The following is a 13,077-nucleotide window of genomic DNA, read 5'->3' on the forward strand; positions in this document are numbered from 1 at the left end:
AAATCAGGTTTCATAATAAAAATATATTCCATAACATTCACATTATTTGTGAACGAAGAGAGCAGAGAATTATTTCCTACTTTATCCACACAGAGTATTCCATGTATTTGTTTGCAGAAAAGATGGATGAAATTAATTTGGCGAAATGAGAAAGCTGGAGAAAAAGGAAGATAAATCTTGACACTTGACATCCAAGCTTTTGATCTTAATAAAATAATCGCAAAAATTCCATTATCTACATATTTACCCAACAAAAAGTTGCACTTTAACACACTAACACTTTGATAAGGCAAAGCAGTGTTTCATGTACGCACAATACCTCGCGACACCTTTACTTCACCTTTCAATTGCATTTGCCTTAACAATATGTAAGAGAATTGCCTGATTACAAATTTACACAAAATGACATTTTTCTGTACATGATTGTCTTAGCAAATTCAACAGTCATCTTGAATTATAAGAAAACCGTTTTTCTGTAAACTACTTTGTGACATGACAGAATCAAATGTGCTTCTTGTGTCTAATGGCAAAATCTAATTTAAGTACCTTCATAAATGATGTTAACACGAAACAATCAGTTCATAAATAATAAGAGTACCCTGGATATTAGTGATCATGGAAACGAACCTTCTCCACAAGTAAAATATGTTGCTAGCATTTGTCCAACTCAGTTTTCAGTGTAAGTTTTAGATTCATTATGGCAAAAATGTTTTTTTTAAACAGAAGCTTTAGACTGTTAGTGCTTAAAGCATTATCCATAACATTTGTTCTGAGGACCTTATAAAGAATGTTGGTGAGATCTATTTTCTTCACAGGTCTGAACTCTTGTAGCAATATAGAAATAACAGGGCTGTTAAATGTTATGATGGCTTTTCACTGTACAGTCTTCGCAGTCTTTTGAACCATCAGCAGCTTTGCCAGGGATTGATTTGCCTCCATTTAAAGAATCGTTAAGGGTGAAGACAAATTGCTGTTGTATTTCAACACTTGGGACATATCACACAGTTTGGAGTCAGAAGCTGCCACAAGACAAAGAAATATTGTAGTCCACAAATAATGAGGTGGAGATCCTACATTTCAAAGTACTGCTACAAGTACTCCAATTCCAGGGCATGATGTAGGGCCATAAGGTCAGAATGGCTTGAGATCCTCCAGAATGGCATGGTGTGCTGCAAAACAACACAAACAAGAAATCTGAGAAGACCACATAGCCTTTGCTCTGGCTAAACAATTAATTGCTTGACTTGCTAGCTCTAAACAAGCCAAAGCATCAAAGATATAAATTGTGTTTCATAAATTGTCTAGTCTTTCTAAAAAATCACATTATATATTCATCAAAAGTGCTTTTGGTTTTCTGTTTTTAAAAGAGATTAAAATATTAAAGAAAACTGCTAAAGATAGCTGAAAAAGCATGCAGCATACAGACATCATAAACAGCTCTCAACTTTAACATGTTTGAATATTAAATCATGATTTTCATATTGTATTCTATATCCAGTATGGTGAATTAAATTGATGCATATGATGCAGTTTATTACCATAATTGTTTTAAACCTGAGAAATACAGCAAGTTATTGACTGATATCCCATTTTAATTTCTGAATATAGTTAGAAAGACTATTTTGCAATGATTGAAATTTACTGCAGGAAGAGCCTGCCTCATTAAGCAAAGATACATATGCCAATAGGTTACTACCTGCCATTACTCAGGCATCAGAATGATGACAATCAGGTTCTGTTCACTATAAAAACAAATGCATTCATTGTAGAAATACGACTCTCAGGTGAACTAGAAGGAGACCTTGTCAAGAAATGACTTGAAATATTTTCCTCGGATCATTACCATGTCTTATCAAAGGTAAATATTCTCAGAAGGAATGCATTCCGATCCCTAATGCTTATGCTGACCCAAGTAATGGCCTTTCCTTTGTTGTGTAAATTCCCTTTACTGTAGAGGTCGATTACTTTATTCACTAGCTATCATCCCAGAGTAGCACATCAGGGCAAATATTTCAAAATACCCTTATTAGACTTTTATATTCGGACTTTGAAAAAATACTTACTGCTTTAGGACTGTCAATTTGTTTGATTTGTTTCACTTTTTCTAAGGAGGTGATATGACCTTGGAGGAAGTCTTGGTAAGTAAGATACATTGCAAGTTAATATGTCCCTCAGGGTTTCTTTGTGGATTGGATATTATCGTGCCATGCCATAGTTCTACCATCCATTGATTAATGTATGGTTTGTGAAGTAGATATATATTTAAAAAATTACATTAAGGGAGCTATTATTTTCTAAAATTTACTTCAAAGTATATTTACTTTCCTATGATAAACAGAAACCTAAACAGAATTATGGATGAGATCAGCAGCACTAAATGTTACAGGATAGTTTCTGCCTCATAAGATATGGAACTTTCAGTGATAATTTTCATTATTCCATCACTTGGGTTCCCACAGAAAGAGCTTGTTAGGGCATGTTATTCATTCCTAATTCTGCCTGAGAACTACATTTTTGAAAGATTAAAAATAGCAAATCTGTCCCCTCATTCTTTCACCCAGTAGTTTTGAAGCCTTCCCAATCTTCATTATCATTTACTGCAGTTTGAATTAAGTTCCCTATTATATCAGGTTCCTGCCTGCCCCTTAATTAGCATTCGAAGTGTTGAGGTTATTGTCAGGGAATTTAATTTACTCTATAAACTTAAGTCTCTAAAAGGTGAAGTGCCAATTCTTTTTATTAGGTACATATACGTCAATTTCTCAATTTCAACAACAAAGAAATATGTACTTTAAGAGCACTCAAAACACAATTATTTAAAGATAAGCCAGTTGACTGCTGAATACCTTTCTCCTTTTTATTGCATGCCATGTACAAAAATTCCCCAATTTCAACAGATTTTGAATGATTTTCATTTACAATTAAGTTTGCAAATACTTCAACCTTCTGCATTTACGAAAACTCCATTTTTGAAGCACTCCAATAATGTTCCTACCCTGGTGGGGCTCACTAGCGTGGGGAGGGGAAGGGGGATTAGAAACAAAGCTAGTGGGGTGGATTCCAGTAGTATTCACAGCCTTCTTGGTGCTGGGTCCCTTGATTGGGCACTGAGTGCTTGTCAGGGTCTGCCTGGTGACCTTCTGGAGCCCTGCACGGTGAATGCAAATTCTGGTAAATCCCAGAGCCACCACTAAATTCTGGTGGGCTCAGGAAAACTTGCCTTTAAGTGGCTCATTTATGAGTCTAATTACCATCCTAACACCAGGATTTCCACATTCAGGCCCTTTCTGTTGCTGACTAGATTGGAGGGTAGTTTTCCCAATGCGGGATATTGGACCCAGTGCTCACACCCATTTCTCTCTGTGTTCCCTGTCATCATAACTGTTCCAGTTTACTCCATTAAATGCAATCCACCATGAGGCTGTGAGCATGGTGAACTACCTCCCCATCCTCCCCTCATTTTTCCTGACCTGCTTGGAAGCTTTGACATGGTTGACCACACCATCCTCCTCTGTTGTCCAGTGGGTGTGACTGCCCTTGCCTGGTTCTGTTCTATCTATCTAGCTGTAACCTGAGAATCTGTGGATCCCTCCTATCGACCATCTACAAATTGTTCCTTGGCATTTGTCATGGATTTGCCTGGGAACAAATAAGATCCAGAAGTAACAAATGGAATGATGGGATGTAACAAGGGAGAATCTGCCAGACCCCCACATTCAAAGGGGCTGATGAGAACTGTCCTTTTCCCAGTAACAAGATTAGCAGACGTCTAGATAAGATCAAATGTAAATGGCCGTCATCAGCCGGCCAGGGTAACATCTAACAGCCAGCCAGCGAACAACTACTTTGTGAAATCCTCCAGCTAAGTTAATGCAGAAACCTTTATAAAGGCAGCTTACCTATCTTCGCTGAAGCAGGCAAAGATGCTTCCCAGACTGGATATTCCTCCTGGTATTGTGTGGTAACTATAAGCAGGATTTAACTTATAGATTTTAAAGTGGATGTTGCTTGGGAAACGGGGAAGTCTTACTGAGTTCAGATATTGGGGATATAGTTTGGAACAAGGAGTAATTGCCAGATAAAACTGTGGGTATTTGTATAACTCTGGTGTTTATGTGTCTTATAGAATTGCAGTCCCATTCGTGTGTATTTGTCTTTTCTTTCATTTAATAAATAACCTTTAGTGAGTAGTAGAATCCACCCAGGATTACAAGTACCTCCAGGACATACAATGTTCCTTGGACTGTTGTTCTCGCCCTATCCTGAGATCCACACTCAGTGCCATGCACCGCCATATTAACACACTAGATATCACTCTGCAGTATAATCAACTCACCCTAACACAAAACTGTCCTTACTCTTAGTTTCATTTCAATCTTTGTCTCATCCGACGCCTTAACAAGAAACATTTTCTTTTCTCTTCAGGTGTAAGGAATGCAAGCTTCAACAACTCATCGATAGTAACGCCCATCTAGGACCCTCCTCCCTTTCCCATCCCTCAGACCCCACTCCTAACCTCAGTCTTTGCAGTGTATTCACTATACCCTCTGACCTTCCCCTCTCTGAAACTGAACGTGCTGTACTCAGCAAAGGACTCGGCTTCATACCCTTACGTCCTCAACTCAACGAATTTTGGGCTCGATGTGATGTTGAAATCTTCTGCCACCTTCGTCTCTGTGCTCACTTCTTTGGGCAAGAGTTCTTCCCCATGTTCAATAGATCCTTTTACCCACCTCCAATATTCTCCATTCACCTGGAACCCTCCCTATGGCTTCTTACCTACTCTTAGGGCCCAATTTTACCGTTGCGTTGCGCCCATTTTCGGGCGCGAAAATATGGTAAAGTTGGGCGTGAGGCGAATAGCTGTGTCCATGCAGATTCCCACTTTATCAATGCCCGAAAATGGCTCCGATTGGAACCGCGCCCGAAACGGGCGCAATGTCAATTTAAATGCATTTGTATGCATTTAAATTGACTTAATGAGCTGGACGCCCAATCTTACCTGCATTTCCCCCTTTACCATTGCGTCCGCCCGTCCAGATTCGACGCGAAACAGACATGCTCATTCTGGGGTAGGTGGGACCTCTACAAACGAGATGGTCTACACCTGAACCAGAGGGGTTCCAATATCCTGGGGGGGAAATTTGCTAATGCTCTTCGGGACGGTTTAAACTAATTCAGCAGGGGGATGGGAACCTGAATTGTAGATCCAGTGTACAGGAGGTTGAGAGTAATGAGGTCATGGATAAGGTTTCAGCGTCGCAGGAGTGTACTGGCAGGCAGGAAGGTGGTTTGAAGTGTGTATACTTCAATGCCAGGAGCATCCGGAATAAGGTGGGTGAACTTGCAGCATAGGTTGGTAACTGGGACTTCGATGTTGTGGCCATCTTGGAAACATGGACATAGAGCAGGGACAGGAATGGTTGTTGCAGGTTCCGGGGTTTAGATGTTTCAGTAAGAGCAGGGAAGGTGGTAAAAGAGGTGGAGGTGTGGCATTGTTAGTCAAGGACAGTATTACAGTGGCAGAAAGGACGTTTGATGAGGACTCGTCTACTGAAGTAGTATGGGCTGAGGTTAGAAACAGGAAAGGAGAGGTCACCCTGTTGGGAGTTTTCTATAGGCCTCCGAAAAGTTCCAGAGATGTAGAGGAAAGGATTGCAAAGATGATTCTGGATAGGAGCGAAAGTAACAGGGTAGTTGTTATGGGGGACTTTAACTTTGTAAATATTGACTGGAAAAGCTATAGTTCAAGTACTTTAGATGGGTCAGTTTTTGTCCAATGTGTGCAGGAGGGTTTCCTGACACAGTATGTAGATAGGCCAACAAGAGGTGAGGCCACATTGAATTTGGTACTGGATAATGAACCAGACCAGGTGTTAGATTTGGAGGTAGGGGAGCACTTTGGTGATAGTGACCACAATTCGGTTACGTTTACTTTAGCGATGGAAAGGAATAGGTATATACCGAAGGCCAAGAGTTATAGCTGGGGGAAAGGAAATTATGATGCAATTAGGAGAGATTTAGGATGCGTAGGATGGGGAAGGAAACTGCAGGGGATGAACACAATTGAAATGTGGAGCTTGTTCAAGGAACAGCTACTGGGTGTCCTTGATAAGTATGTACCTGTCAGGCAGGGAGGAAATGGTCGAGTGAGGAAACTGTGGTTTACTAAAGAAGTTGAATCTCTTGTGAAGAGGAAGAAGGAGACTTATGTAAAGATGAGACGTGAAGGCTCAGTTAGGGCGCTTGAGAGTTACAAGTTAGTCAGGAAGGACCTAAAGAGAGAGTTAAGAAGAGCCAGGAGGGGACATGAGAAGTCTTTGGCAGGTAGGATCAAGGAAAGCCCTGAAGCTTTCTATAGGTATGTCAGGAATAAAAGAATGACTAGGGTAAGATTAGGGCCAGTCAAGGACAGTCGTGGGAAGTTGTGTGTGGAGCCTGAAGAGATAGGAGAGGCGCTAAATGAATATTTTTCGTCAGTATTCATGCAGGAAAAAGACAATGTTGTCGAGGAGAATACTGAGATACAGGCTATTGGACTAGACGGGATTGAGGTTAATAAGGAGGAGGTGTTAGCAATTCTGGAAAGTGTGAAAATAGATAAGTCCCCTGGGCTGGATGGGATTTATCCCAGGATTCTCTGGGAGGCTAGGGAGGAGATTGCAGAACCTTTGGCTTTGATCTTTATGTCGTCATTGTCTACAGGAATAGTGCCAGAAGACTGGAGGATAGCAAATGTTGTCCCCTTGTTCAAGAAGGGAAGTAGAGACAACCCTGGTAATTATAGACCAGTGAGGCTTACGTCTGTTGTGGGCAAAGATTTGGAAAGGATTATAAGAGATAGGATTTAGAATCATCTCGAAAGGAATAATTTGATTAGGGATAGTCAACACGGTTTTGTGAAGGGTAGGTTGTGCCTCACAAACCTTATTGAGTTCTTTGAGAAGGTGACCAAAGAGGTGGATGAGGGTAAAGCAGTTGATGTGGTGTATATGGATTTCAGTAAAGCATTTGATAAGGTTCCCCATGGTAAGCTATTGCAGAAGATACGGAGGCATGGGATTGAGGGTGATTTAGCAGTTTGGATCAGGAATTGGCTAGCTGTAAGAAGACAGAGGGTGGTGGTTGATGGGAAATGTTCATCCTGGCGTTCAGTTACCAGTGGTGTACCACAAGGATCTGTTTTGGGGCGACAGCTGTTTGTCATTTTTATAAATGACCTGGATGAGGGCGTCGAAGGATGGGTTAGTAAATTTGCGGATGACACTAAAGTCGGTGGAGTTGTGGACAGTGCGGAAGGTTGTTGCAGGTTACAGAGGGACATAGATAAGCTGCAGTGCTGGGCTGAGAGGTGGAAAATGGAGTTCAATGTGGAAACGTGTGAGGTGATTCACTTTGGAAGGAGTAACAGGATTACAGAGTACTGGGCTAATGGTAAAATACTTGGTTGTGTGAATGAACAGAGAGATCTCGGTATCCATGTGCATAGATCCCTGAAAGTTGGCACCCAAAATGATAGGGTTGTTAAGAAGGCATACGGAGTGTTAGCTTTTATTGGTAGAGGGATTGAGTTTCGGAGCCAGGAGGTAATGTTGCAGCTGTACAAAACTCTGGTGCGGCCGCACTTGGAGTATTGCGTACAGTTCTGGTCACTGCATTATAGGAAGGATGTGGATGCATTGGAAAGGGTACAGAGGAGATTTACTAGGATGTTGCCTGGTATAGTGGAAAGGTCTTATGAGGAAAGTCTGAGGGATTTGAGGTTGTTTTCGTTAGAGAAAAGAAGGTTAAGAGGTGACTTAATAGAGGCATACAAGGTGATCAAAGGATTAGATAGGGTGGATAGTGAGAGCCTTTTTCCTCGGCTGGTGATAGCTAGCACGAGGGGACATAACTTTAAATTGAGGGGTGATAGATATAGGACAGATGTCAGAGGTAGGTTCTTCACTCAGAGAGTAGTAAGGGCGTGGAATGCCCTGCCTGCAGCAGTAGTGGACTCCCCTACATTAAGGGCATTTAAATGGTTATTGGACAAACATATGGATGATATTGGAATAGTGTAGATTAGATGGGCTTTAGATTGGTTTCACTGGTTGGCGCAACATCGAGGGCCGAAGGGCCTGTACTGCGCTGTAATGTTCTGTGTTCTATGCTCGGCCAAGGTCTGTTTCGGGCGCTCCAGCTTCTGAAGAGATAAGTTCAGAACTTCCAATGGCTCTCTGACTTAGATCGGTGGCTGGGGGGGAAGGGATGCGGGCCAGATCATTCTCTGGTGGGGGGGAGGAGGAGGAGGGTCAGATGTATCTCTGGTGGGTGGGTGGTTGGGGGGGGGGGGGGCGGGATGGGGGGAGGAGGGAGGCCCGATCATTCACTGGTGGCGGCGGCGGGGGTGGGGGGGGGGGGGGAGAGGCCAGATACATCTCTGGTGGCGGGGTTGGGGGGGGTGGTGGGGAAGGAGGAGGAGGGGGGTGGGCCAAATGGATCTCTGGTGGGGGGGGCGCAGGGGAGCCCGATGATTCTCTGGTGGGGGGAAGGGGGGGGGAAAAGAGTGGCCAGATGGTTCTCTGGTGCGCAGGGGGGGGGAGGGGGGGTGGGGGAGAGGAGGGAGGTGGGCCAGATGGATCTCTGGTGGGGGGGGGAGGAGGGAGGCCTGATCATTCTATGATGGGGAGGGTGGGGTGAGGGAGGCCAAATGGATCTCTGGTGGGCAGGGGGTGGGGGTGCACGTTGAGGAGGAGGGAGGCGGGCCAGATTGTTCTTTGGTAGGGGAGGGAAGGGAGGAGGAGGGCCAGATCGCTCTCTGGTGGGGGGCGGGAGGAGGGAGGCCCGATCAGTCTCTGGTGGGGGGGGGGGGTGTTGGGGGGGAGGAGGAGGAGACAAGATGGGTCTCCCCTGGGTGGGTGGGTCCGCTGCCACTCTGTGGGTGATCGGTGGGGGGGGAAGGGGGGGCACGGGGGTCATGATCGGTCTGCGTAGCGGGGAGGGTGGGTGAATAAGGGGGTCAGTTATGTTTTGGAGGTGGGGCGATATCTGTGGGGGCCATCACTCTCGGGCTTCTTTATCTGCTTTTTGCGGCCTGGGAGCGATGTAACAGGGGAGCGTTTTTCAGTTTTTTTTTCACAGTGCTTGCGCAGCTGAAGGCTCCGATTGGAGCAGCAGCATTTCGGGTGCAATAAGCCCTGCCCACAGCGCAATTCAGACTCGCAATTCTTTTTTCAGGTTAAGTGTGTATGGGGGCGCCTGAGAACAGGTTTCCAAGTCGAATCTGAATTGCGCCCAGATTCAGTACATAGAATCAAAATGGTAAAATTGCCTCCTTAATCTTTTCATCGAGAACTGTTGGCATGATTTGGCCATCTCAATTTCACTGCTCCTCTCATACACTCTAACCTGTCTCCTTCAGAACTTGCTGCACTTTGCTCTCTCAGGTCCAACCCTGACTTTGTCATCAAACTTGGTGACAACGGTGATGCTGTAGTTGCCTGGCATACTGACCTCCACCGCTCAGAGGCTGAGCGCCAGCTTTTGGACACTTCCTCTTACCTCCCACCTCCCCCTGGACCATGACCCCACCACCAAACAACAAGCCATTTTTTCCAGGACTGTCATTGACCTCATCTTCTCCAAAGATCTTCTCTCCACAGCTTCCAACCGCATAGTCTTCCAACCCTGGACAGTCCGCTTCTACTTCCTTCCCAAAATCCACAAACAGGACTGCCCTGGTAGGCCCATTGCGTCAGCCTGTTTCTACCCCACTGAACTCATTTCTTCCTATCTTGACTCTATCCTCTTGTCCAATCCCTTCCCATCTACATCGTGATTCCTCTGATGCCCTACGTCATATCAACAACTTCCAGTTCCCTGGCCAAACTGCATCCTCTTTACCATGGATGTCCAATTCTTCTACACTGCCATTCCCCACAAGGTTGTCTGAGAGCTCTCCACTTCTTCCTTGAACAGAGCTCTGAACAATTCCCAGAGGCCTGAACAATCCCCATCCAACACCATTCTCCTCCACCTGGCTGAACTTGTTCTCTCACTCAACAATTTCTTCTTTAGCTTGTCTCACTTTTTCCAAATAAAAGGTTTGCTACGAGTAAACGCAATGTGTCCTAGTTTTGCTTGTCTCTTTATGGGGTATAGTGGAACATTCCTTGCTCCAGTCCTAGTCAGGCCCCCTCCCACAACTCTTTTATCAGTAGATAGGTACATTGATGATTATTTTAGTGCCGCATCATGCTCTTGTCTGAGCCTGGAAAAATTTATCGATTTCGCTTCCAATTTCCACCCCTCTATCTCTTCCAGCTGGTCCATTTCTGACACTTCTTTTCCCTTCCTTGACTTCTCTGTCTCCATTTCTGGTGATAGACTGTCCACTAGCATGCATTACAAGCCCATCGACTCCCACAGCTACCTTGACTGCAGTTCTTCACACTCCACATCCTGTAAGGACTCCATCCCATTCTCTCAGTTCCTTTGCCTCCATGTCATCTGTTCTTTCCAACATAGCGCTGCTGATATGTCTTCTTTAATCGTGGATTTCCACCCAGTGTGGTTGACAGGGTTCTCAACCATGTCTAACTCATCTCCCGCATCACTGCTCTCACCCCCTTTCCTTCCCCACCCTCCCAGATCCAGGATAGGGTCCTCCTCATTCTCACTTTTCACCACACCAGCCTCTGTATTCAAAGGATCATTCTCCGCCATTTCCGCTGACTCATAAACACTGAACACATAAAGTTTAAAGTTTATTTATTAGTCACAAGTAAGACTTACATTAACACTGCAATGAAGTTATTGTGAAATTCCCCTCGTCACCACAGTCTGGCGCCTGTTCTGGTCAATGCACCTAACCAGCACATCTTTCAGAATATGGGAGGAAACCAGAGCACCCGGAGGAAACGCACGCAGACATGGGGAGAACATGCAAACTCCACACAGATAGTGATCCAAGCGGGAATTGAACCCAGGTCCCTGGCGCTGTGAAGCAGCAGTGCTAACCACTGTGCTACCGTGTTGCCCACACTGTGCTACCGTGCCACCCATTGTCCCCTCACTCCCCCTGTCAGCATTCCACAGGGACCGTTCCCATCAGGATACACTGGTGCACTCCTCCATCACATGCAACACCTCACCCCCTGCTCACAGCACCTTCCATTGCACTTGTAGAAGATGCAACATCTGTCCGTTTATTTCCTCCCTGCTCACCATCCAAGGGCCTAAATACTTTTTGAGATGAAGCAGTGCTTCACCTGCACCTCCTTTAATCTGGTTTATTGCATTCGCTGCTCCCAGTGCGGTTTACTGTACATCGGAGAGACCAAATGCAAAGTGGCTGACTGCTTTTCAGAACACCTTTGGCCCCTCTGCAAGCAGGACCTTCCTGTCGTTTGTCATTTCAACACACCATCCTCTCATATCCACATGTCCGTCCTTGGCCTGTTGCAATGTTCCAGTGAAGCCCAATGCAAACTGGAGGAACAGCACCTCATCTTCTGATTGGGCACTTTATAGCCTTCAGAGCATGAACTCTCTCTTCCACCTCCACTCCATTTCCATTAGTTTTATTTTATCTTGTGCATTTATTTTTATTTTTTAAATTTTCACTTCTTTCATCATTTCGTTTGTCCATTTTTAAAAATTTCCATCTTGTTAAAGTTTAACGTTTGTTTATTAGTGTCACAAGTAGGCTTACATTAACACTGCAATCCCCTAGTCGCCACACTCCGGCGCCTGTTCGGGTACACTGAGGGAGAATTTAGCATGGCCAATGCACCTAATCAGCACGTCATTTGGACTGTGGGAGGAAACCAGAGCACCTGGAGGAAACCCACGCAGACATGGAGAGAACGTGTAGACTCTGCACAGACAGTGACCCAAGCTGGAAATCGAACCCGGGTCCCTGGTGTTGTGAGGCAGCAATGCCAGCCACCATTTCACCCATTTTTTTCCCTACCATGGTCTCCCCTCCCTCCTCCACTAGGGCCATCTGTTACATATCTCAGGATGTCTTTGGACACACTGCTTACCTTTGCTCTGGGCTGCTATAAGCACCCTTCTTATCCATGATCATCACCATTTACATTCGCTTTTGTCTTTTTGTGTGAGACATTTTTGTCAATTACATCCCCCAACCTCACCCTAACAATATAAATCTTGTCCTATTTTCTTTGTCTTCAGCTCTGATGAAGGGTCATCCAGACTTGAAGCATTAGCTCTATTCTCTCTCCACAGATGCTGTCAGACCTGCTGAGATTTTCCAGCATTTTCTGTTTTTGTTATAGATTCCAGCATCCATAGTAATTTGATTTTTACTTTAACCTTTAGTAATTGATATGTTACGACTGGACTGCTTATTCTCATGGGAGTTTCATGTGACTCCTAACACCATTTTTAAAAAACAATAAAATACACCACCATGAACCAGTGTCTCACGTTGAGGCGCCCTTGCAGATATCAGCGTGGTTTGTGACAGCATTACTTTCTGAAAACCCAACGTAGTTTCCACATGAATTTAAACAACATCCAACTCTACCTCACTGTTAGCACTCTCAATCCTTCCACTGTTTCTGATTTGCCACAGCCTCCCCCGACATCCATTAACAGAAGTGCAACTTACTACTGAATAAATTATTGATCCTTTTCCACATTCACTCATAATTATTCATTCACCCAAAATGTGACATGTAGAATAACAAAAGCAGAGAAGCAGGCCATTCGGTCCATCAATTCCACCAATACTTTTCTCCACATTAACTATTTTGTGTAATTTCCTTCATGATCATAAATCCTTAGTCCTTGCCTCAAGCAACCATCTAATTCCCTTCAAAATGCTTTCTGTTTCAGCAATGTTTTTTGGAAAATAATTCCCTATTTTATTCTTTTTCAAAGTTTTTTTGACCATAGTTTAATTTATTTTGTGATCATCAATTCTTCAACAAATGGAAATCTCAGTCCTAATGATAAAAGCACTAATTTCCCAATTCTTTTTCCATGCTGGTCACCCCTGAGACTAGTGAATCAAAGTTGCACCTTTTCAATTAATGTTGTATCCTTCCTATAATGATTGTTGCATTC

The 13,077-nt window shown here is 44.0% G+C and overlaps 1 protein-coding gene across 7 annotated transcripts in view; it reads right to left on the bottom strand.

Annotated features, from left to right (window-relative positions):
* Positions 1-1,088: 1,088 nt before the first annotated feature.
* The window catches only part of eya1 (EYA transcriptional coactivator and phosphatase 1), a 183,954-nt gene continuing 171,965 nt past the window's right edge, over positions 1,089-13,077 (bottom strand). For all 7 annotated transcript variants that reach the window (XM_078217104.1, XM_078217102.1, XM_078217101.1 and 4 more), the window contains one exon: positions 1,089-1,169. In XM_078217104.1, coding sequence (XP_078073230.1) covers positions 1,089-1,169 — 81 coding nt within the window. The remainder of the gene's footprint in view (positions 1,170-13,077) is intronic.

Source organism: Mustelus asterias, chromosome 7, assembly GCF_964213995.1.
Source record: "Mustelus asterias chromosome 7, sMusAst1.hap1.1, whole genome shotgun sequence".
Classification (NCBI taxonomy): Eukaryota; Metazoa; Chordata; class Chondrichthyes; order Carcharhiniformes; family Triakidae; genus Mustelus; species Mustelus asterias.